The sequence below is a fragment of the Ceratotherium simum genome, chromosome 4 (genome assembly GCF_057802395.1).
Source record: "Ceratotherium simum simum isolate JZ-2026a chromosome 4, ASM5780239v1, whole genome shotgun sequence".
NCBI lineage: Eukaryota > Metazoa > Chordata > Mammalia > Perissodactyla > Rhinocerotidae > Ceratotherium > Ceratotherium simum.
In genome coordinates, this window is record NC_141903.1 from 87,742,735 (window position 1) to 87,769,502 (window position 26,768).

At 35.4% G+C, this 26,768-nt stretch overlaps 1 protein-coding gene across 2 annotated transcripts in view; it reads left to right on the forward strand.

Annotated features, from left to right (window-relative positions):
• Positions 1 to 26,768, forward strand: part of AP3B1 (adaptor related protein complex 3 subunit beta 1) — a 254,487-nt gene that overhangs the window by 84,770 nt on the left and 142,949 nt on the right. For both annotated transcript variants that reach the window (XM_004420431.3, XM_087430137.1), the window contains exon 7: positions 259 to 441. In XM_004420431.3, coding sequence (XP_004420488.1) covers positions 259 to 441 — 183 coding nt within the window. The remainder of the gene's footprint in view (positions 1 to 258; positions 442 to 26,768) is intronic.

Here is a 26,768-nt window from a genome sequence, read left to right on the forward strand (position 1 = left end):
TAATACTTATACTTCTAATTCTAATACTTCAGAAAAGTATTAGCTTTCCAGACATGTTACAACTATGAAAATTATTCTTTGTGGGAGTGACACTTTAAAATTTGTTCTTTAAACATGAACAATCATTTTATTAATTGAATGACTGAATACTTTAAATATTGATTGTTATAACACTGATTACACCTCTATAATGCCTGAGGAGAATCTTTGATGGGAAGAAAATGTTTTTTAATAAGTTACTATTTCTTTCTTTTCTAGCTGGTAGCTGGCAGTGTTGTGATGGCTTTTGAAGAAGTATGCCCAGATAGAATAGATCTGATTCACAAGAATTACCGCAAGCTCTGTAATTTACTCGTTGATGTGGAAGAGTGGGGGCAGGTTGTCATAATCCACATGCTGACTCGATATGCTCGTACGCAGTTTGTCAGTCCTTGGAAAGAGGTAAGTGTCGAACAGTCTTCTACTTATAAAGTATACTAAGAAAATGGATTAGCTGTTAAAAATGTGTACAAAAAATTAAGAGTAGTAAAATATAGAAGTCTGCATATTTAAGAAGGACTCATTTTCCTCGTGTTCTTTTGGAAAGCAGGAAACCAATATAAATGCCGGGATAATTGTTCATTGTTCTGGCACTGATTGATGCATACTTAATGGCATAGTGTGAAAACTTGTAGTATGATACCTGCAGGAGGCCCTCTTAGGAGCAGCGATACAGTGTTCATGGTGACATTGCCAAATCGTGGATTTTTTTTGTAGTTACTTTCATACCTTTGAGTCCCAACTGTTCCAGGGACTCACTTGTAAAAGTAGGTAATGTGATTCTAACACAGGTGAATTTATACCTAAGATAATTTCTTGCCTTTTTAGATAAATATTATTGAGTTTTAAACTATTTTTTCCTGGTTTTATATTTCTAAAAAATGTTTGTTTTCCTTTTTTTTTTGCTTAAGCTGGTGGAATTTTAATAAAACTGATTATTAAATATACGTTAAAGTGAAGTTGTTTTCTGTGTGCAGTTTAACATTAGAGACATCCCTTCTTCTTTTCACCATATTGACAATTTAGAAAATTTTATTACATGGTTTACAATAGAGATTTCTCAGTGTGTATGTACTTAAGATTTAAGTGTAAGTTTTAAACTTGTTTAAAGAAAAGAAATTTATTAAATATTACAAGAATAGCACATTCATTCTAATCTTGTGATATTTCTTTTTCATCTTTTTAAAAAGAAGTACTATGGATTTTAAAAATCAGCTATGTAAAAAGTAAAAGACCAGAAATCTCTCAATTATGAATAGGCCTTGAGTGCTCACTACATCTCACTTTTGTTAATTAGAAATAATACTAAAGTGAGGGAAAAATGTTCATAATACATGCTTTAAATGACATGTCAAGCTTTCAGATGTTTAAGGAGTTTAAATGTTTAAAATGTTCATTGGTGCTTTCTCCAATGCCTTGGTATTGTTAGCATTAAAAAGTATTTTAAAATTTTTTAAATATATTTTTATCCAGAAGACTCTATCTTAATTTTAATATTAAAAAAGTGTTTAGGTTATTCTACTTGAAGATGGAAGATCTTTTGGATTATTCATGTGTAAAAGTCTTATGCCACATATGACTCGTAAGTTGATGAAATTTTACTATTCAGCTGTGCTTTTATTTTATAAAGTTAATTTTATTTATCATTGAGCAAAGTCAACTTCTGATGGTACTTTTGCTGGATTCAGCAACATGTCCATGCTGCAGATGTCTAGGCCCTGTCATATAAACAGTAACTTGGACAAGAGATTTTTGTTGCTAATAGCTGTTTGATTTCAGCCAGTTCCTTTCCAGAATGCTATTCAGATTTTTTTTCCTGTTGTGTAAGGTTATATAGGTAATTTTGCCTTACCTAACCACTGTCACTATTAAAATTTTTTATTTTACTTTCCTGTCACCATCAAATCATTTTCAGTAGCTGTATGCAAATGATCCCACGCTTTGTCATTATGTAGAAATTGGAGTTAAAATATATATTTTCCTTACCATATCTTCCAAAAATATGTAACAAACTTTAAAATCTCTTTTTGTAGTTTGTCTATTTGTGTGTCCTTTGAATTTTATTTCATCTTATTTTAGATAAAATTCATGTTTAAAGCTATTTGTAAAGCAAAGAAGCTAAGTTCTACACTACCATATATATTTATTCTTTTGACAGATAATTTGAAAAATTGCAACTGTATGCATTCCTTGTGTTTTCACATGTTAACTCTATGAACATTAATTATCACTAACATGAGGTGAAGTATGGTCATTGTCCCAGGTACACTGGAATTGGGCTAAATAATTTCTTATCTTTGCCACTTATTTGCAGTCTGACTTTGGTATTATTCTAAATTATGTGGTAAATAGGCTCGTTCGGTAGTGCTGAAATGTGCACCTCAGCCCTCAGGATCCTGTTGCACTGCCACGGGAACAACCATGGGGGGCAGTGGTGCTCTAGACGGGGCAGCTCTCTCGGCTCTCACTGGGGTTCCACACAGAGCAGTCTTCACCTCTGTCAGCCTTTCATAGGCAGCTTTGCATGTGATTGCCTTTGAGAAAGATTCCTTTGCTTAATGAAAAGACAGAAAACCACTAAAATGGAAGATTTGTAAGGGTTTAGCTAACTATAATCACATGTACTTTTTTAAATTATAGGAGCAATTCAAGCACATGGTGAAATAAAAAATGTTTTCCTTTTTATAAACCTCTTGATTGAGCCCTTAGAGGCAGTTACTGGCACCCATTTAATTTCAGTTGTTCTGGTGGTTATAAATTTTACTTTGGATAACACATTTCACTTTATTTATTAATTTAAAATGGTATCAGTTGACTCCAGAATAATCAAGATAACAGGCTTGTGTCTCTGTATACATATATGTTCTTTTCAGTACCTGTGGGAAAGATTTAAAGGGCTCATGCTTTATTGTAGTCAAAGATGTTAGTCTTTTAGTACAAATACATTTTATAAAATTAAGGTTCACATGATTTATCATCACTGAGGCCATTTCCATGCTGACTCTTTCACTTAACTCATCTCAGACTTTCTCTGTGGCTGGTGATAATTGTGTTTTACTGAGAGACTTTTGAGTGAGCAGCCCAGCCACTTGTAGTCTTGGAGACTTCTTGGCCTAGACTTGAAATTGCATCCAACTTTTTAGGACTACACTTGGCAATCTTGACTTTAGAAGTTGGCAAACTGAATTTTAAAGCAAAGTTGGCCCACACCTGGAAGAAACTGAGAAGTATTCGGCATTTATATCTGCTTTTGTTTTTCACTTCTCATGTTGTGAAAAGCGTACAGTGTAGTAAAGAACAGTTAGGAGACTTGTAGCGTAGGAAAAGTGGACCAGTACTCTAGTGAGTCAGTGCTGAGTGGTTACTGTCCTTTTTATCCTTTTACATCAATACTGGAATGTGTTTTTTTCCTGGAATCAGTGGAGTAGGTGTTCATTCTAGTCCTCCATTCTCTTTTACATCCAGGCAGAGGGCACTTGCATAAATGCTGTGTGAATACCATTTTATGTTGTATAAAGGGCCCTTTATCTTGAAGTGAAAGAATTTGCAAATGAGAAAACAGTGTCACTAAAATAATGTATTGACTTAAAAGTTATTTAAAATAAAAAACTGCCTATAAATACCAAATTCATTAAAATCAAGAGATTTCTTTCTCAAATACTAAGAAAATGTGAAAAATAATACAGTGCTACTTTATATTTAGCAATTTATTGTTTCACTGTACTTTCTTATGTAATATTTTATATGAGATAGGGCAATGGGAATTATTTATACCCATTTTGTAGATGAAGAAACAGAGCCATATAGATTTTAACGACTCACCTAAGATAATATTGCTTATAAAATGAGGAGCCAGAAATATAAACAGTAATCCGATGCTTAGGTCAACGTTCTTTCCTTTATATTCTCTTACTTCATGACTTTTAAATTAAAAATACCTTTTTACTTACCTTAATAAGTTTTTGTGTGTTTCCTTATTGTGTTTCAGTCAAAGCTAATTTTGAAGGCCCCCAATCCATAGTGCTCAGACATTGCAATTAGCTGACAACCATAATTAAACATGATTTTCAAAGAGAAAAATCGTGTTACTCATTGAATTCTTTAAAACATTTGTTTGTGTTTATATGCTTGAAGGGTAGCAAAATTGTTTTTTTGAGGAATTGAAAATTGGTAGAAATACTTTTTGAGATGAGCTGATGTACATGCTTTTGTCAATAAGTTCTCAAATGAACACATCAAATACAAACAAGCTTCTTCAGGGGCAGAAGAGATTTTTAATTTAGTTTATTTGCATCATTATAGATCAGTATTTAGGCTGTTTATATGTAAATGTATGATTTGAGGAACAATTAAGTCTTGACAAAGTAGATTGCAGTCATATCAATTGCAATGCATTTTCCATAATTTTTCTAACTGACATCTTTGATGATAAATAGTAGATGCCAAGTCAAAGCCGATTATACAGTGCACTAGGAATTCATGGGGCTGTCAGGGAGAAGACCGATTGACTTTAAATTTACATATTAATGAGAAGATTTGTTAAGAGGGTGCTTGACTATAGAAAATAACAGCGTATTTATAGGGCACGACATTTTATAAATAAAGCTGATGCAGGAAAATGGAAATTAAACCTTTTAGGTTAATAAATTCAAGAGACTGCTAAAATGCATTTGCATTTTTATTTTCTTAAATTTACCTTACTCTTTGCAGTTCATGTGGGTTGTTTTTTTATTTTAGGTCAAGTTTGTATAATTTTCAAGGATATAAAATTCTTAAATATTTCTTTTGTGTCATTCAAGCCTATTATGGGAGAATATTTGAAGCATAAATGTAAATCTCTAAGACAAAAGTTGCTTTTGTAGAAGTAATGAATTTTAAAAAATAAATGTTATAAAACACCAAGTAAATTTTAAGAGTTATTAAAAAACAAAAACCCTTTAGTGGCATTAATTATAAACTAAAATAAAACTCGGGCACTGGGGCCTAACAGGAATGTTTTGTTTTGTCCGTCTAGCTCTTTAAAGTTGAACTTCCTCTAGGAGATGATAGTTTTGCAAGAATTATCAAAATATTTTACTTTGGCAATCTGGAACTTAAAACTTTATAAATTCACAGTTACTTTTTGCATATGAATCCAGGTAATATAATTCTTGTGGTAGTATGAGTGCCATTTTGAAATTTGGAGTGATGAATTTACTTACCTCTCTTTTAGTATATCTGTACTTCGATTATAAAACCTTATATAGGTATAAGAAAGTTCCAAGTGTAGAATTTTGTTTAAAGTATTTTTAAGATAAGTTCCTTAAGTTTTTCAGGGGTAGCTATAAAATAAGAACTCATCAGAATGCAAAATTCCTATAAATGGTTCTTGATTCTTGATTTTCTGAAAATACAAAGGTACTTTGGAAAAGGTCCCAAACTCCACATGCAGAGTTAAGTGTTAGAGGACTTAAGTGTTAGAGATTATTTTTTATTGAGTTTTAATTTTCTTTTCAGGTTAATTTTCTTTGTTAAATAAATTATGTATTATTTGTTACTAACGGACTATTTTTGAATCTTACTGTTCTGTGGAATTTTTTAAAAAAACAAAATAGTGAGGAGTTGTGGTAGAATCTGTGCTTTACAATGCGAGTAAAAGTTTCTTGTGTCCTCTTTCAGGCCACTGCTGATGAAGGGTTCAGTATGCAGGTTAATGGGAAATTATGGACCATGTGCTGATACTGAAATGAGGTCTCCCCTCCCTCCGTTGGTTAGGAAGCATTTATCTGAAAGTCCTTCTGCTTTTTGTTGTTTATAATTTACTTTTTTTTTTTTTTTTTGTGAGGAAGATCAGCCCTGAGCTAACATCTGTGCTAATCCTCCTCTTTTTGCTGAGGAAGACCGGCTCTGAGCTAACATCTATTTGCCAATCCTCCTCCTATTTTTCCCCCAAAGCCCCAGTAGATATTTGTATGTCATAGCTGCACATCCTTCTAGTTGCTGTATGTGGGACGCGGCTTCAGCATGGCCGGAGAAGTGGTGCGTTGGTGCGCGCCCTGGATCCGAACCCGGGCCGCCAGTAGCGGAGCGCGCGCACTTAACTGCTAAGCCACGGGGCCGGCCCTATAATTTACTTTTGATTGAATTTTTTTTAACTCATGAAGTTTCTTTTTAAAAAAAAATATTTAAAATTTTTTTTGTGTGTATGAGGAAGATCGGCCCTGAGCTAACATCCGTTGCCAGTCTTCCTCTTTTTGCTGAGGAAGATTAGCCCTGAGCTGACATCTGTGCCTATCTTCCTCTGTTTTGGGATGCCGCCACAGCATGGCTTGACGAGCGGTGCGTAGGTCCTCGCCCGGGATCCGAACCTTCAAACCCTTGGCTGCCAAAGTGGAGCATTCGAACTTAACCACTACACCACTGGGCTGGCCCCAAAAATATTTTAAATTTTATCTAACATGTACATGGTTAACAAAAAGAAGTTAAATACTACTACAAGGCTTAAAAGAAACATTTTCCTGTCCCACCATTCCCCATGCCTGAATTGGCTAGCTCAGATTCTTTTAGGGGTGTGTGTGTGTGTGTGTGTGTGTGTGTGTGTATTTAACTTTCTCCATTTCTAAGTAATACACATATATTGCTGTTTCTTCGCTTATCAATTTTAGACATTATATATTGACTTCCTATTATAGAAATGGAGAATTTGGCATTCTTGTAATATATTATCTTATGTTTCCACTTTCCCTGTTCTATCTTTGCAATATAATTATGTTATAATTTTTCAATGTGTATTGTTCATTTAATTATGACTTTATGAATATTATTTATGCTGTAAAGTAATATTTTCACCTCTTTTCTTGTGGAACTTTTGGTTCTTCCTGGAATCAAAAATTGCCTTGTTTTTAATTTGTTTAGTTTAGCATGTCACTATTACAAAGCATTCCAAATTCTCTATTACAATATTAATTCCTCTCCAAATATTATTTTATATGCAGTTGTTGAAATACTTGTAGTTGCCCACCTAATATCAGTTCTCCAACCCCTTTTTAAAATAACAGAATCCTGATTTTGTTCAGAGTAGTGGTGTATCCACTTAAAAATAATTCATTTCTCTAGACTCTCTTAAAGTCAGAAATGGCTATATGTATGACCCAGTTGTGGAAATTGAGATATTTGTGGAAATATTCTGGTTGGGATTCTGGGAAAACTATTGTTTTTCTGACAGACTTACTTGACATACATATTTACTCTTTGCCTTTTCTCATTATTCCTTCCCAGAATGTATATATGATGATTAGAGGTACAGCAGCCATTTTGTGAGCTTGAGGATGAAGTCACACTCTGAAAGTGGATGGAACTGAAAAAAGCAAAAATGTTCTCCTTATGGAGCTACCTGACTTGATATTTCTGTTATATATAGCTGAACATAGTCCTAACTAATACAGTTGTCAAATAGATCAGGTATTCTGACAGCTTCATATTCTTCCAAGAGACGTAGTCCCAGAGGCTATACTTTCCTGTTCTGATCTGATTGCTTGGGAGGCTTGCCACACAGCTATTCTTCTGGAACTTTATTTCTTCTCTCCTCTGTGTTAAATCTCCTGTTTCTTAGGCCTTCCTTTCCCTAGTGTCTTCCTCTTTTGTGGTCTTCTGGTTTTGATGGAGCACATCCTTCAGTATCTTCTTAAGAATGGGTAGATGAGAGAGAGAATTGTGAGACTTTCACTGTCACTCTCCTACTTGATTGATGTTTAGCCTGGGCTTTTGGGTCAGTATTCTCTTAGGTCGTCTGTGTTTGTGTTACCTTTATACTTGGAGTCTTGGCTGGAGGTAACACTCTTGATCACACCTTTTCTTCTTTTCTTCTGGGGGCTCTGTGGGCACGGATTTTTTTTCCTTTGCCGGTAATTCTTTTTTGTTTGTTTGTATCTTCAAAAATCTGTTTTTTAAAAAAAATCTTTGAAGATTAGTGAGGTTGAATCTCTGTGGATCATTCTATGTGCTCTGAATGGTCACTTCTTTATTTTAGGGAGTTTTTTTTATTTTTGAATTTTTTTCTTTGATGTTCATTTTTTTCTTGCTCCATTTGTCAGTTATATGCTTCAGGAATTCCAGTTATTCTATTTTATAATTTTTGTCTACTGTCTGTCACCTTTTAAAAAATTGCTTTAATTTTTGTCTTTTTATTTGCATTCATATTATCTCAAGTCTTTTCTTTGTCAGTAATTTGATTTTCAATCATCTGATCTGTTCTTTACAGTTTTTGTTTAATTTGGTAATGAATTACTTTGGTCTTTAGTTTATTTACTCAGGTTTCAATCTTATATTTTCTTTATTCTATACTTGTATCATCTCATCTTTGAATTTGTGTTTTCTTGAGTTCATGTTCTTAGTAACTTCTTAGAGAATTTACTTTTGATATATATGGGATTCTTTTCCAGAATGATTTCTTGGTCTTTTGGATGTTTTTTTTCCCTTTTGTGCTGTGAATATGTTGCATAGTTATTATGCTCTTTTCATATCACAAGCACTTGGCAGCTCTGGTACAGACATTTTATTTGTTCTGATATAGTATGACTTCTTAATTCCGTTCCATCGCACCTAAAGACAGTTTCTTCCTCTCAGTTTCCATTTGAGATGTGGGTATTTTATGCCTTATTCTCTTTTGTTTTAGTAGCCTTTGGGCATTTGGGGAGAGGAGTAATTTGTGGGATAGTAAATTCAGTCTCAGCAGAGATTGAAGTCTTTTTTAGAATACTCGAGCACTTTTTCTGGAATTTTTTTTGAAAGCCCTACACTAGCGTTCGTGCCACCTAGTATATTCCTGTGGAGAAATGTTCTTGACCTTTAAATTATTCTTCTTTATTCACTGTTTAATCGAAGAACTGTGCTGTCCGTTCTAGTAGCTGCTAGCCACATGTGGCTATTTAAATTTAAATTAACTAATATTGAAAATCCGTTACTCAGTTGCACTAGCCACATTTCAAGTGTGCAAAGGTCACATGTTGCTAGCGCCTACTGTATTGGATAGTGCTGATAGAAAATGTTTCCTTTTTCACAGAAGTTTCTATTGGGCAGAGTTGCCCCAGAGTCTTCACTTCTGTAGGGGACAGCCAGCCTTGTTGTTTAGTTTCCCATCCGCTTCTCCTCACCATCCCACCTCACCCCCAGGAGAGTGAAAAGATGAGGATAACCTCTTAGTTTTCTTCTATGGAGATTTTGGAAGAAGGAGCTTATTAATGAACGTTCTCAAGAAGTGAGGAATATGTTTTTCTAGAATCTTCTGTTTTTAAAAAAACTTTTAAAAAGTTTATGCCATTAGATTGTGAGCCTCTTGCTGTTTTATTACTATTGACTTATTTTTGCTAGTTTTAATTTTTAAATTTTTTTCACATTTTTATATTGAGGAAAGAAATTCTATCTTATCTTTATTTCACCATCTTTACCTAGATACCTCCCAAATTTTCACGGTATTAAACGTATCCTATGACGTTCAACATGTGCTAAATGAATTTTAGGAGACTCAGAACTTCAGAAGTTTGGAAATGTGAGCCATTCTGCCCTCCTCTGATATCTGTCCTCAAAGTTTTCTTTTTCCTGCTGTGCTTTGTTTCTTGACATTCTCCCATGACTACTTGTGTCACCGTATTTTCTCTTCACCACGTAATCCCTTTGTTTCCTTATATTTTTCTCTGTGTTAGTCTTATTACTGTAGCATAAAGGAGTGGATAAGGTTAATATTGAATTCTAGTCTTCTGACAAGTCAGTTATTTACATTAATTTTTAATTTTGTGATTTTGCTGCTTAGTAGTTTATTCATTTCAGAAAAGATTATGATTTTTTGTAATCTAATAATGTGGTAATTTGAAACATTCAATTTTATTCCATTCTGCTATCCATTTAGCTGTATCTGTACAGACTTTAAATTTCTGATATGTATCTTAAAGTCACTTCTCCTGGAAGCTGCAAGCCTTCAGTAGACTCCAGAGTTCCAAAATCATTGTATCAGACAGATTCTGCCAGTGCACGTTGTCTTAAGTGGTGCAGAGTGTGGCAGACACTGTTGATGGTCTCCAACAGCCAATCCCCATTGAAAAAGATCTTCTTCCTTGCAAACAGGTTTTCTGCAGGGATTGAGCACCCAGGTGTTTTTGAAGAAGCCATGTTGCTCCTCAGCCCGAACTGGTTTAGTTAATGTTAATTACCTTCCCCTTGAAGGTGATGGGTTTAGGAATGGGTGTATAATGAACTTCTGGCTAATGGGAAGTAATGGGAAATGTGAGGAAAGTGGGGTGCAAAGGAGTGTATAAGAAAGATTTACTTTCACATGAAAAACATGAAGACATTTGACCTGCAGCTGAGACATACTTCATGGATTTACAGTTTCAGCTTCCATGGAAGGAATACTTTGATTGGATTAATTCTCTGGAAAATTATTTTAAAAACTAGCAATCTAAAGGCACTGTAGGACAGTCAAAAGTATGCAAAAACTAGAGAGGACTGTACACATGAAAGACTGAAATTTCAAGGTGTGAGATTTGCATGTTTGCGGATTTATGCCTGAGGGCACTTCCCAATCCCATATAATAATGGAAAAAGCCACAGCCTTACTTACCTACGTGTCAGAGAACAGACTTCAGAGCTGGCAGAATACCTAAAAAGGTTGGGGGAAATTCCAGGAGGGTGCGGGAATCACAGAAGGGTGAACCCTCTGGAAATGCATGTACACACCATCCAGATGTTTGGCTGACCAGTAAACTATGCATGTGTGGGGAAGAGTCCAGTGGGTCTAGCCAAAAAGCAGCAACTGGAAGATGCAAGAACTAAATGGAGATTTCACTTGCTGGCCACGTTAGGATAGACAGAGTTCGGAGTTTGAAACCAGTAAAATGCCTGCTATAACAAAAATCAATACACTTCAGAGGAATGGAACATAAGGAAGAACTTTTTATTGTGTGCTTGATAATATCCAGAATACAATAACAAAAGATCAGTGGACATGAGAGATGAGAAACAAACAAATAACCAGTGCTCAAGAGACAAAGCAGGCAATAGAAAGTAACCTCAAGATAATCAAGAAGAGGCAATAACCAGACAGATAAAGCTGCTCTTATATGTATGGCCAAATATTAAAAGCAACTTAGTTATATTGGATGAATAGATGAATCTTAATGGGAAAAAGACAGTATAAGAAAGAACCAAATGGAAATTCTAGGGCTGAAAAATACAATGATTAAAGGAAAAATATATTTGATGGACTTAATCGCCCAGAGGAAGCTGCAGAAGAGTCAGGAAACCTGAAGGTAGATCAATAGAAATTATTCAATCTGAAGAACAGAGAGAAAAACAAGTGAAGGAAAATGAACAGTCTCAGAGCCATGTGGAAGAATGTGAGACAGAATGAAATAGTTGTAACTGAAGTCCCCAAGTGTGAGGGAAGAGTAAACAGAGCATAAAGAGTACCTGAAGACATAAAGCCTGAAAAAATTTCAAATTTAGTTTAAGGGGAAAAAACACAAGTGTACAGATTCAGGAAACTCATTAAACTCCCAAGCAAGATAAAGAAAAAGTCACACCTGTGCACTTCATAGTCAAACTTTTGAAATCAAAAGCGAAAAAAAAAAACCTTGAAAGCAGACGGAGATAAACAGTGCGTTACATACAGAAGAACAATGATTCAACTAACTTCTGATCAGAAACAATGGAGTCTATAGAACGGTGGAAGAAAAAACTGTCGACAAAGAATTCTATACTGAACAAAACCAATCTTCAAAGTAAAGGTGGAATGAAGACATTTTCAGATGAACAAAATTGAAAAATTCATAGGAGAACTGTATTACAAGAAATCCTACAAGAAATTGTTTGGGTTGAAGAGAGATGATAATAGATGGTAATTCGTAACTATAGAAAGTAATAAAGAATGAAAGGAATGTTATATATGTGGGTAAATATTATAAATTACACTTTTTCTTTTTTCTCTTAATTTCTTTAACATTCAATTTCTATAACAGAGCAATATATATATCTCTGTCTGGCAGTCACAGATTGCACCTGCTTATGCTTGAACTCCAAACTTGTCCGTGTCCCCATGGAGCTGTAACCTTCGCTTCCAGTGCCACAAGTCTCTGTGTGGACATATGTTTTCATGTCTTTAGGAGCGGAATTGCTGGGTTGTAAATATATGGCTTTCCCCTTCTTACCTCTAGTTGTTACCCTTCAAACACAACCAGTTCTAACTCTTTTAGCTTTATCTTCTATTGGTTATCCTCATATTATTTTTAAAACAACTTGCTTATATAGCTTTTTCTAGTCACTCAAGTCACCCTTTATCTAGAGTACAGATATTTTTTTCCATTCAAGTATTAGAGTTCCCCATAAGATTAAAAAAAAAAAAAAACTTTACTGATTTATCTCCTCCTCCACAAATGTCTACAAATATTTCAAAACCTCTGCTCTAACCCTAAACCTTTCTTTTTTGATGTCCTAAAAGGAGAATTAAATTTATCAATTTCAATTCAATAGATATTTACCTTCTCTAATATATTCTCTTTATTTCAGGGGTTAAGGTAAGGAGGGAATGAATACATGAGGAATCATGGTTAGTTCTACTTAGGTTGGTTTTAATTTTATTTCATAGTTTATGATTGAAACAAAACCCCTCCAAAATGCATTCTGCTTAACAGAAAGCAGTTTTTAGGGGCTGGCCCCATGGCCTAGTGGTTAAGTTGGGCATGCTCTGCTTTGGTGGCCTGGGTTCAGTTCCTGGGCATGGACCTACACACTTGTTGGTGGCCATACTGTGGTGGTAACTCACATACAAAATAGAGAAAGATTGGCACAGATGTTACCTCAGGGCGAATCTTCCTCAGCAAAAAAAAAACAAAAAAAACCACAGTTTTTATTTATTCCCCATCATTAGATCAAGGTTGGTTAGTTTTCGAATAATTGAGACCCTTCTTTCTCATGTCTTAGAACCCTTCAACCTAAGCTCAACATGTGTCATGAGTGAATTTAATTTCAGAAAAATTTGAAAAAATGCCTATATAGATGCATTTTTAACAGAGTTTCTCATTGACAAAGTTTGGAAACCACTGCATTCAGAAAGCTTGTTTCTTGTATACTGGAGCTGAATATATAGTCATAAGAAATGAGAAGTATTGTGGGCAATTGAATGCTGTGAATTCTCATAGTGGCTCAACACAAAGTTACTGGGGAGAGGTGTTTCCGTAATCGTGATGTATTGGAGGAGATTCAGTGTTCAGTGGTCCTCAAAACCACACTTCCACCCGTGTGATAAAGTGGTCACTGGGCTGTGGTGTAAAACATGTAAAGAGCATAACAGTTACTTCACAGAAGGAAAAAAAAAGTCTCAAACCATATGCATATCTGAGTTGTTTTAACAAGATCTGATTTTGGGGGAATGAGACTTCTTTTTTTGTCTTTTCTTTTGAGAAAAATATTAAATTTAAAATTTTATTAAACATGTCATTTTTTTCTAGTGATTGTGTTTCTCTGATAAAGTGTGCTCTCCATACTGAAGAGCTAACTTTACTAAGTGATTATGATATTGCTAATCACCTACCCACTCTGGTCTTGTCTGGGACATCTAACCTAGTGTCAGAGAGTTGTACCACCAATATACTGCTGTGGTGTCTAGGGACTGATTGTTCCCCCGACATTTGTATGTGGAAGCTCTAACCCTCAATGTGATGGTATTTGGAGGTGGGGACTTTGGGAGGTAATTAGGTTTAAATGAAGTCATGAGGATGGTGTCCCCATCATGGAAATAGTGCCCTTATAAGACGGGACACCAGAGAGCTTGCTTCCTCTCTCTTTCTCCGCCATGTGAGGTCCTGGTGAGAAGGCAGCCATCTGCGAACCAGGAAGTGGGTTCTTACCAGGAACTGAATCTGCTGACACCTTGATCTTGGACTTCCCAGCCTCCAAAACTGTGAGAAATAAATGTTTATTGTTTAAGCCACACAACCTGTGGTGTTTTGTTATGGTAGCTGGAGCTGACTAATACAGCATCTCAGATGACAGAAGAATGTCATGATGTGTTCCCCTGTGTAGCTTTTCAGCATTGTATAATAGTCTATGTCCACTGCTGACCACAGAGATTGTTTTTTTTTCTTTTTTTTTTTTAAAGATTTTATTTATTTTTTCCCCCCAAAGCCCCAGTAGATAGTTGTATGTCATAGCTGCACATCCTTCTAGTTGCTGTATGTGGGACTCGGCCTCAGGATGGACGGAGAAGTGGTGCCTCGATGTGCACCCGGGATCCGAACCCGGGCCACCAGCATTGCAGTGCACGCACTTAACCACCAAGCCACAGGGCCGGCCCAAGAGATTGTTTTGTCCTGGTAGAAATCTTAAGGTGGTGCTAGTGCCCTCCAGGCTATCATGGAATTCGGAAGGCAAGTGGGTATATTCAACGTCTTTTTCTTGACTACTGTAAGTGCCAAGCTAATAAAAGAGACAGATGACAGGATGAAGAATAATGATTCTTGAGGTAAAATCCTGACTCCACAACTTCTAATCTCTGAGATTATTGATAATTCATGTAAACTGTGTGCATCTCAGTTCTTTCATCTGTGAAAAAGATAGTCAATACCTGCTTTGCTTACCTCCTGGGGTTGTTTTAAGGATTCAGTAAGATGTTTGTGAAAGTGCTTTGCTGATATGAAAAATTACTTCAGCTGAAGTTGCCTTTTATTTCTAATCCCAATGTTACTGTTCACATGTTGTAAAAGGAGATGTTTTTCAGGAGCGTTTCATTCCTTCATCAATTTTTATAGATGAGCAAATTCTGCTGTGTGTAATTTTTAACTGTTGTCCATTTTATTTTTTCTTTATTTTTTGTTACTTCTTATGAACTGACATAAAAATCATAGTTTGTTTTTATTTCTCAATTAATCCATTCAGATAAAATGAGCAAGTCTCTCTGTGTCGTAAGATCTCTCTAAAAAGCAAAGGTTATCCTCAGACTCCAAAATTGTGAGTTTAAGCACTGACTTATTACAATTTTTGTGAACATTTCTGTTCGGAGCTTCAGGTACAAAATCTGTACAGAGTATTACTACTTAGGTATAATTTCACACTTTATTCCATGAATCTGTGTAATAGTACTTGAAAGATGTGTAAACTATGCCTTTCCAAAATACACTATATGGAGTAAAAGGTAATTTTTTTTTTTGCCTTCATAAAGCTTATATTTAAAATAACATTTTTCTTTACTGAAAATGGATGTTTTTGAGCAAAGTGAAAAGCTAATTTTATTCTGATGTTTTTATATTAGCATTTGGGATGGTCAGTACACGTGAGTGAAGGGAGACCTATTTTCATATGAGATAAGTTCAGATGTATTACTCACTGGTTCTTTTTTTAAATACACTTTAGTTTTTAGAGCAGTTTTAGGTTCACAACAAAACAGAGCAAAAAATACAGGGAGTTCCTGTATATTCCCTACCCCACTCACACACACAGCCTCTCCCACTGTCAACAACCTGCACCACGATCAGTGAACGTACATTAATACGTCGTCATCACCTGGGGTCCATAGTTTACATCAGGGTTCACTGTTGGTGGTGTACATTCTGTAGGTTTTGACAAATGTATGGTGACACGACTCCACCATTGTGTTGTACAGAATAGTTTCACGGCCCTAAACATCCTCTGTGCTCTTCCTCTTCGTTCCTCCCTCCCCACCAAACCCTGGCAATCCTCTTCTTTTTACTGTCTCCATAGTTTTGCTTTTCCGGAATGTCATATAGGTGGAATCCTATACTATGTAACCTTTCTAGATTGGCTTCTTTCACTTAGTAGTATGGATGTAAGCATCCCCCTCATCTTTTCATGGCTATTTAGCTCATTTCTTTTTAGCACCGAATAATGTTCCGTTGTCTGAATGTACCACAGTTTATTCATGTGTTCACCTGCTGAAGGACATCTTGTTCGCCTGCAAGAATTGGCAGTTATGAATAAAGCTGTTACGAACCTTGTGTGGTTTTTTGTGTGGATTCATTTGGGTATAAACCAAGGACCATGATGGCTAGATCATTTGGAAAGAGTATATTTCGTTTTGTAAGAAGCTGCCAAATTGTCTTCTATAGTGGCTGTACCATTTTGCATCCCCACTGGCAATGAATGAGAGTTCTTGTTGCTCTGCATCCTCACCAGCATTTGGTGGTGTTAGTGTTTTGGATTTTGGCCATTCTAATAGGTGTGTAGTGGTATCTCATTGTTGTTTCAATTTGTATTTCCCTAATTACGTATGATGTTGAACATTTTTTCATATGCTTATTTGCCATCTATGTATCGTCTTTGAGTTGTCTATTCAGGTCTTTTGCCCATTTTTAAATAGAGTTGTTTGCTTTCTTATTGTTGACTTCTTCACCAAATATTTCTCTGAAATCTGTGGCTCGTCTTGTCTTTGTCTTGACATTTTCTTTCGCAGAGCGCAAGTTTTTGATGTTAATGACATTCAGCTTATCAGTTATTTCTTTTGTGGATCATGACTTTCTTTGGTGGTGTATCTAAAAGTCATCACCATACCCAAGGTCATCTAGATTTTCTCATATGTTATCTTCTGGAATTTTATAGTTTTGTGTTTTATATTTGTCTATAACCCTTTTTGAGTGATTTTTTGTGATAGGTGTAAGGTCTGTGTCTAGATTCATTTTTTTTGCATGTAGATGTCGACTCGTTCCAACACCATTTGTCGAAAAGACGATCTTTTCTCCATTGTATTGCCTTTGCATCTTTGTCAAAGATCAGTTGACTGTATATTCATGTGGATCTATTTTTGAGTTCTTTGTTGTGTGTCATTACTCTATTTGTCTGTTCTTTCACTGGTACCACACTGTCTTGATTACTGTAGCTTTATAGTAGATCTTGAAGTCAAACTCACTGTTTAAATTTTTAGTTATGGAAAAATTTAAGCATACACAAAGGTAGGGCTAACCTTCTGGTCAGTCCCCATGTCCATATTACCTAGCTACAACACTCTTCACCTCAGGGCTGCTCTCATTTTAACTCTACCTGCTTTCCACTTCTACTCCCAGATTTCATATAAAATTCTAGATATTATATAATTCCATCTATGTCTATTCAGAATGTATTTTTTTTTATAATTTTATTTATTTATTCATTTTTCCCCCAAAGCCCCAGTAGATAGTTGTATGTCATAGTTGCACATCCTTCTAGTTGCTGTATGTGGGACGCGGCCTCAGCATGGCTGGAGAAGCGGTGCGTCGGTGCGCACCTGGGATCCGAACCCGGACCGCCAGCAGCGGAGCGCGCGCACTTAACCGCTAAGCCACAGCGCCTGCCCCAGAATGTATTTCTAAAACGCTATCTTCACTTTAAAGAAACTGCAAAGCTTTCTCAAATATAAGTTGGTCCCTATTTTCTAAATGAGACGATTAAAGCTTTTTTGAGGTTACATACAGCTTGAATGTGTACTTTTTTAGAAAGATGGATAAAATAGTCTGGTAATATATAATTTCGTTTTAGATACAGACTTATATTTTAAACCACAGAAAAGTAAAATATTCATTTTTAAATGTAACTTTTTGATACTCATTTTATGAGGTTTATCACATGCATTTTATGTATTTGTGTCCTCAATAATTAGGGCTCCTTTTTGAGCCATTTAATCATTTTCCATAGGGAAGTATCTTTGCTTCTGTATAGGTTGTTTGAGATACACATCACCTTGGAATATGGATATGATGCTGTCATAGAAATACATTTCAAGTCTGCAGTACACATTTACTGGATATTAGCATAGTTATTATTTGGAATTCTTCTGTAAGGAAGACTTGGCTTTTCTCCCCCATTTGTTTATTTTTAGTCATTTATTATGTACTCAGATATTTATTTTATCCTTTGGGTTATAAACAAAAATTTGTTGCTCAGATTTTTCGGGTTTGTCCTTAGAGAATTTGTTTGTTTAAATACTTGATGATCTAAATTTATTTTAACTGCCCTAGCTTTAGAACCAGTCTTTTTTTTAAGGTACGAAGGAGCAGGTTTTATGGGGTTCATTAATGTTTTTTACATCTGTCAGATTTCTGTCAAATGGTTCAATCTTTTGTAATAGTCATATCAGTAATTTATTGCAGTAAAGGTGACATTGCTTAATGACTATATGGCTTAGAAAACTTGCCAACGTAAACAACAATATGAAATGTTTTAATTAATACCCATTAGAAACTGCATGTATGATAATGCCTCATTTCTCCAGGCTCAGTAGAAACACTACATAATAATAATTGATTTTTTTTTTACCTTTTTGATGCAAACACTTCTAAAACACATTTCTATTTCTCTGCCCCTTGGCAGAGAATGAAAGAAATAAATTAACATTTTCTTTTTAAGTTATACCTTTTATTTTATTTTTATCTATGTATCAGGAAACCAGACTATTAAGATGCTTAAAATTATATGCATAATATTCTCTGAATAAGGACTTTATATTTAGAATATCTAAAGGCTTCATAACAGCTCTTTCAGCTGTGTAGGAGAGGCTTTTCTACTTAGTTCCAAATTCACAGATGTGTTGCATAGAGACTGCATAATAAGAAATACATTAGAAGGTACAGAATAAGTTAAAAACATTAAGCAGTTTCACTAAAAATAAAATATTTCTAAAATATTGCTTTCTGATATACATGGAGGTATATTAAAATTGATTCATCTTCCTCTTTTATATATGATATACAGTTAGTATACTAAATTGAGCAAATGGAAACTTTTTTCTGTAAATCGATTTCAGCATCTTTGAAACCCATTTTATCTGTTTTTACTCTTAAGCAGACTGAACGTCTTTCTCATATCTTGTCTACCTTAGTTGTTAACCAACTTTTCTGTTTCTGGACAAGGCGAAACTAAAATTCATTCCATTATATGTTTAAAGTATTAATTAAGAATGATTATTTCAAAACTGTTCAAAGTTATCTAAGATATAAAATCTGAACCTTCATTTAACTTAATTATACTGGGCTATTATCTCTAAGAGAGCACAAATCTTCCTCTTTCTGATCTGTCCAAATTACCACAAATGTAAAATTAGTCAAAGTCAGATTTTAAAAGATTGCCATATTAACTCTGTAAGTGGTTGCTGAAATTATAGCACCTTATATCAAAATGATATTAAAAAGTGGATCTGACTTTTCTATAAAAATAATATGGAGTTGAATTCCCTGCCAACAGCTCAGTCTTATCACTTAATTCCTTGAACATATTATCCATAGGTATTTTACGGTTCATTTTAAATTCTTCTTTATTATCCTGATTTTTTACCTTCTCTGTTTTTGTTTTTCTTGATTTATATTCACATCATTATCTTTTTTTCTATGTGTATTTAATTTTTTTATTGAAGTAGAAATACATAATGTACATGTGTCAGAAGCAAATTGCTTCATGAATTTTCACAAACTGAATACACCTATGTAACAAGTACTCAGATTAAGAAACAGAAATTCTAAGTATACTTTAGAAGCCCTCCTCTTGACATCTTCCACTAATATCCTGCTTTCCCTCCCAAGTGGAAACAATATCCTGACCCTTAATGACATTGCCTTTTCTTTCCTTCCCTCCCTTCCTCTCTTCTTTCCTTCCTCCCTTTATGAAAAATTGTTGAGCTAGTCTGAGGCTTTGGATGATGGATTTTGATTTGCTTGTGGAATATGAAGGGTATCAACAATCTGAGTTCACTTAACCACCTCAATTATGGATTGAGATGATTAAAAGATGGGCTTTAATTTATTTTCTTTACTCCCTAGGGTATAGACTCTGTGGCTTTTAAACCAAAGACTAGGAGAGTTAGTAGGAATTTTGCTTTTTGGTGAATCCTGACCTCCATTTTTTGTTTCTGTATTTTTGTGAATCCGCTGGAAGCTCTACTCAGCTTTTAGGCCTCTCAGCCTCCTGTTGTGTAATAGCATATGCCTTTTGGGGGAAAGCAATTGCAAATGTTGGTCAGATTTCTAGGTTTATTGCTTCTTCTAGGTCTTGCCTACATAATTCATCACTGTTCTGTTAGCTCTTCAGTGCCTTCAAACAGATATGTTTCATATTTTTTCCCTAGCTTTTCTCACTGGAAGGGTTGTTCCAGATTGCCTATTTAGCCATTACAGGAAGCAGAACTCTATAAACCTATATTACTTGTTTTTAAAAAGTGATCTTTAAAGGCTTATTTATAATGACATTTTTGTCACTGGGGTTTGTGACTTCTTTTAAGCATCTGTAACTAGCATTGATTAAAATTGTTTCAGTGTAATGAGTTGCCCAAACAGTACAACAAGAACCTCATGATATATTTGTAAACTCCCAGATAGAAGGCAATTTCTTTTCTGAGGGACAATTTTAGGAGGAAACTTTTCTTCATATTTGGCATCTAGGGATATTTGATTTGAGGCAAAGTAATAGTTTCTATTACATTGTTTCTAGAAAGAAAGTTTCTTAATAATAAGAGCAGAGGTAATAGCTACTATTTGAATGTTTAATATGCACAAGGCACTAAGTGTTGTGTAACCTTCTCTAAACTAATCAATCCTTATAAACACTTTTATGGTATAGAGGCTGCTTTTATTCCCTTTTACAGATGAGTAAACTAAGACAAGGAGAGGTCAAGTAATTTGCCATGGTCATAGAGCTGGCGCTGATATTGAACTGGTGTGACCCATCTGGTTGTATACATCTAGCATCCATTCTGGTTGGGCTAGTGTCTGTTCTGATGGATTGAAAACCTGAGAAAACATAGCCAGCAGTAACACAGATTCAGATATAAAGTTATTGGAGATTGGTTCCCATCCTCTGTGGAAACCTCCTCTTATTCATTTCGTTAACTTCATAAAAAATCAACTCTCCATTTATCAATTAACTTTTTTTCCTTTTAGTTCAAATTTAGAGAATTATGCAATTGGTATAAAAATATAGCCAGTAATTAGCAGAGCCAGATCTAAAAAGCTGTGCTATCATGATGTTCTCATAGCTGTAGAACAAATTGAAATTTTGTAAAAAGTATGAGAAATTTCTTTTGAGGGGAATATACTTTGAAATAGTAATTGATAACAATAACTATTTTAGGTATTAAGCAACATGTTCTTCATGTTTATTATCCCATAATCCTGTTGTTAAAACTTTATGCTATTTTAAATAATCCCTTTCGTTTTAAGAAATTATACTAATTTGTTTAATATTAAATGTTAAGAAAGAATTAATTTACAGATCTTTAATATAACATATCATGAAGTATTGATCTGTAGAAGTTTTTATTTTATTTTATTTTGGCGAGGAAGATCAGCCCTGAGCTAAAATCTGTCACCAATCCTCCTCTTTTTGCTGAGGAAGATTGGTGCTGGGCTAACATTTGTGCCCATCTTCCTCTACTTTATATGTGGGACTCCTGCCACAGTATGGCTTGATAAGCGGTGTATAGGTCTGTGCCCCAGATCCGAACCTGCAAACCCCAGCCCGTTGAAGTGTAGCATGCGAACTTAACCACTACGCCACTGGGCCGACCCCTGTAGGAGTTTTTCTTAATAGCTTTGTTAGATCTTTGAATTTTATGTGGCACAGATACTAATGAAATAAAAAAATTCTGTTGCAATCTTTTTACTAAAATTGTTGTCATAATCCTAAACACTTGTACTGTAATATAAGCAATGTGATTATGTTCTTTATTAAAATAATTGAGCTTTAATAAAGTTTGTTAATTAATAATGAAGGAGAAATGGAATGAATAAGTGCTTATTGAAAGCAGCTTTTTATGTGCATTTGTGGATTTTATTTTTTACAGTGCTATGTTGATACAGCAGTTTCATCATATATCAGTTTCAGGTAGAGTTTGAATATTTGTTTGATTAAAGTTGGCTAAAGATTGTAGGTGAGTGCTTATGCTTAGAGAATGTGATTCTTTGTATATCGTTTTAGTAATTTACTAATTCACTTAATAGAACCAGTTTGGCCTGAAGCTCCATAAGGGAGCAGTCACTCAAGTCTGGCCTTGATATAAAAAGTATCTTAATTACAGTCCCTCCCTCCTTTTTTAAAAGCACTAAGAGACAAGTAGTTTGTTTTGATTGTGTATTCAAAGGAAGATGATAATGCTACAATTTGTGGTCACTTTTAAAGATGGGTATTATTTTAAAAATTTTCTTTGGTTTTTGGAGTGTAAATTTGATGTTTCTTCTGTTTGGAGCATTTCTTAAGATTTTTTTATTGTGGATTTAAAAAACACTGAGATAATATGCTTACTTCTAAGAAACTTAATGGTCATATTTTTGATGAAAACTATTTTCAGTGATATTAAAGTCAAGAGTCAAGTAAAGATTGTGTATTATCTGTAGTTACTTAGCAAGGGAAGAGTACTTCTTTAAGTGATTTTAACCTAAAACATTTTAGATAATTTCTTTTTTTGTTATGTTATAACAGTGGATAAATATATACAAATAGCTTTTAAGTGATTTATTGATTTTTTTCTCCTTAATTTTATTCAATTAAACTTTCTATTTTAAGATAACTATAGATTCACATGCAGTTGTAAGAAGTAACATGGAGAGATCTGGAATAACGTTTACTCATTTTCCCCCAATGGTAAAATCTTGCAAAACTGTAGTAAGCTATTAACAAGATTCAGAACATTTCCAACAGAAGGATCCTTTATGATGCCATTTTATAGCTAAACCCCACTTCCTTCTCTGTGCTTAACCCTGCCTCCCCTTAACCCCTTAGTAACCACTAATTGTTTCTCCATCTCTATAATTTTATCATTTCAAGAATGTTAAATAAATGGAATTATACAGTATATGACCTTTTCAGATTAATTTTTGTCACCATACTTCTCTAGAGATTAATCAGAGTTGTTGTGTGTATCAGTCGTTTGATTCTTTTTATTTCTGAGTGGTATTCCATGGCCTAGATGTTTAACCATTTTGTTTAACCATTTGTTTAACCAATTGTTCAACCAGTCATCCATTGAAGGACATCTGGGTTGTTTCCATTTTGGCTAATAGGAATAAAGCTGCTATGAATATTCGTGTACAGGTTTTTGTATGAGAATAAATTTCCATTTAATACCCAATAGTGCAGTAATTGGGTTGTATGGTAATTGCAGAAACTGCCAACCTGCCAGAGTGGCTGTAACCTTTTACATTCCCACCAGCAGGATGTGAGTGATCCTTTTCCTCTCTGTTCTCACTATCATTTGGTGTTGTCACAGTTTTTTTTGTTTTAAGATGAGAGCCTTTCTGATAGGTGTGTAGTGGTATTGCTGTGGTTTTAATTTGCATTTCCCTAATAGCTAATGAAGTTGATTATCTTTTCATGTGCTTTTTTTGCCATTTGTGTATATCCTTTAGGGAATGGTTTGTTGATTTCTGTATTAATCTGCTAGGGCTGCCATAGCAAAATACTACAGCCTGGGTGGCTTGATCAACAGACATTTATTTCTCACTGTTCTCACTTCTCACTGCTTGAAGTCCAAGATCAAGGTGTTGGCAGGTTTGGTTTCTCCTGAGGGCTCTCAGATGGCTGCCTTCTCGCTGTGTCCTTACATGGCTTTTTCTCTGTGCCTCCATTGGTGTCTCTCTTCTTATAAGGACACCAGTCCTGTTGGATTAGGGTCTCATCTATGAATGAATTAGGGTACTTCATTTAACCTGAATTACCTCTTGAGTGGCCCTATTTCCACACAGAGTCACCTTGGGGTTTGGGGCTTCAACATGTGAATTTGAGGGGGGAGGGGCACAATTTAGTCCATAACAATATTTTTTGCCCCTTTTTAATTGAATTGATTTTTTTTTTTTTTTTTTTTTTTACTGTTGAGTTTTGGGAATTGTCCTTATATTCCAGATACCAGTCTTTTGGAACATATGTGGTTGCCAGTATTTTCTGCCAGTCTATAGTTTGTTTTTTCTTCCTCTTAGGAGGATTTTTCACGGAACAAGAGTTTTTAATTTTGATGAGATACAATTTATCGTTCCCTTTTGTGGACTGTGCTTTTGGTGTCAAATCTAAGAATTCTTTGCCTAGTTGTGTAACTGTTTTAAAAATCTGTTCTGCCATGTTGAAATAAAAATGATTAGAGATTGCAAAATTTTCTTTTGCTGGGGGGAATGTGTGAATTTATAGAAAGAAGGTTTACTTAGAAGAATAGGGGCAGGTCAGTCATGAGCAAAATGAACTATTGGGAGACAATTCTTCATGAGTTTTTCTCATTTTTGCAGCTCTTCTGAGTAAAGGCAGTAGTAGGTTTTGTTCTACACTATCTTTTAAGGATGTTTGTATAACAAGCAGCCTTGGAAAAGAGAGATAATGTTCCCCTTCTGGACAAGGTCATCTTGCCTGGTAGCATCATCATCTGCTTGGTCATCCAAGCTGGGAATGGGGGCATCCTTATTGAATGCTGCTGTCTCATCCTTCACATTCAGTCACTGCATCCCCCTGATTTCAACTTCTGCGTAGTTCTGGAATCTCTCCTTCGTTTTCATCTTTATCACTAACCTGATTCATTACCTCATCCTCTCAAATGTCATTTCTGTCCTCCTGCTTTTCAGATTTTTTTCTTTGTTTTTAGTTTTCAGGAGTTTGACTTAATGTGTCTTGTTATGGATTTCTTTGAGTTTATCCTGTTTAGGATTTACTAAGCTTATTCAATCTGTAGTTTTATGTCTCTTGCCAAATTTAGGACTTTTTCAGCCATTATTTCGTGGAGTACTCTTTCAGCCCCACGCTCTTTCTTCTCTGTTTCTGGGATTCAGATGACAGGAAATGTTAATTGTTTTGGTATAGTTTCACAGGTCCCTGAAGTTCTGTTTTGTTTTTTTTTCCCTTTGTCCTCAGTTCGTTTTTTCACTGTTGTGCAGATTGGGTAATTTCTATTGTTCTGTGTGCCGGTTCACTGATGGTTTCGTCGATGCTGCTTTTTTTTTTTTTTTGGTGAGGAAGATTTGCCCTGAGCTAATATCCGTTGCCAATCTTCCTCTTTTTTTTTTCTTTCTTTTTTGGCTTGAGGAAGATTAGCCCTTAGCTAACATCTGTGCCAGTCTTCCTCTGTTTTGTATGTGGAATGCCTCCACAGCATGGCTGATTAGTGGAGTAGGTCTGTGCCTGGGATCCGAATCTGCGAACCTGGACTGCTGAAACAGAGCACGTGGAACTTGAACCACTCGGCCACGGGGCCAGCCCCACCTCAACACTGCTTTGGATCCCATTCGTTGTTTAATTTTGCTTCTTGTGTTTTTCAGTTGTAGCATTTCTGTTTGCTCTTTCTTTATATCTTCTATTTCTTTGTTTGGACTTTATAATTTTTTGCTAAGACCTTCTAATTTTTCATTTGTTTCAAGGATGTTCCTAGTTGCTCACTGAAGCATTTTTATGTTGACTGCTTTAAAATCTTTATCATATAATTCTGATATCCCTGTCATGTTGGTGTTGGCATCTACTGGTTATCTTTTTTCATCCACTTTGAGATCTTCCTGGCTTTTGGAGTGATGAGTGATTTTTGATTGAAACCTGGACATTTTGGATATTATGAAATTCTGGATCTGCATTTGTTTGACACGACTCCATCAGGGAAAGGTGGGGTGCATGCCATCTCATTACTGCCAGGTCATGATAGAAGTCCGGATTCCTCACTCAGCCTCCATTGACACCTCAGGGAGGTCATGCTTCTTGTTATGGTGTGTGAATGTGGGATTTCTGGCTCCCCACTAGGACTCCCCTGATAACTCTTTGGCTGTGAGGGATAGAAGTGCTTCATTACTGTTCCACATGTGTCCTCCACTAACACCATAGAGTGGTGTGTCCTTGTTACCACTGGGTGGTAGTGCTGCAAGTCCTGAGTGTCCCGAAGCATCTTACATTAGCCCAGTGGGGAAGGGTATGGTCGCCTCATTATTAATGGGTGAGCTTGGTTGTTCAAGCTCCCCCCTCGGTCCCCACTGGCACCATGGGGGTGCCTTGTTACCTCCTGGTGGGAATTAAAGTCTCGGTCCCATCTAGGCCTTTTCTGACACCACCACAGTGGGATGGTTGGGGCATCTCATTACAACGTGGTGAGGGTGGAGGTCCAGGCTCCCCATGTCAGCCTTCTTGGGTGGGGGTGGGGGTGGGGCCATAGTTTTTCTCTGGTGTTGGCTGTACTAGAGCAGTTATTTTCTAAAAGCTTTCTGTCTTGCTAGACTTTCCATTTTCTGTTCCTTTTGCTACAGAGAGCAGGTTTTTGGAGCATTTGTTTTATCCATGCTTGTTGGTGTTTCTGCATTACCAGCTTCTCTAGCACCCAGTCTTTCATGTATGAGGTAAAAATGAAAACTCAAGGAAGTCACTGTTGTGTCATTCTTTGGGTTCTGAGGTCCCTATCCAGTCTTTCTACTTCTCTCTGCCTCTCCTTTCTTATGTTTGTTTTATATATAACGTCTCAGGTTTCTGATTGTACACAGTGAGAGGAATAGGGAAAAGTACATCTGCTCCATCTTCCCAGAAATGCAAAGTGTGTTTCAGGTACTTGGCAACAGAAATTACCTCTAAACAGTAGATGAAGTGGATCCACCCACGTGGATATTATTGTCTTTGTGTGCTTTTGTTTGTTCCTTTATTTTTAGGACTAAATGCCTGTAGGCTGATTTTATTGGCTGAGATAATAAAGAATTCAAATGAAAAGTACAAAACAAAAACATAGAATCAACTCCTATGGATACACATAAATCTCAAACTGAGTCTTTCTTGACAATGCAGAGACC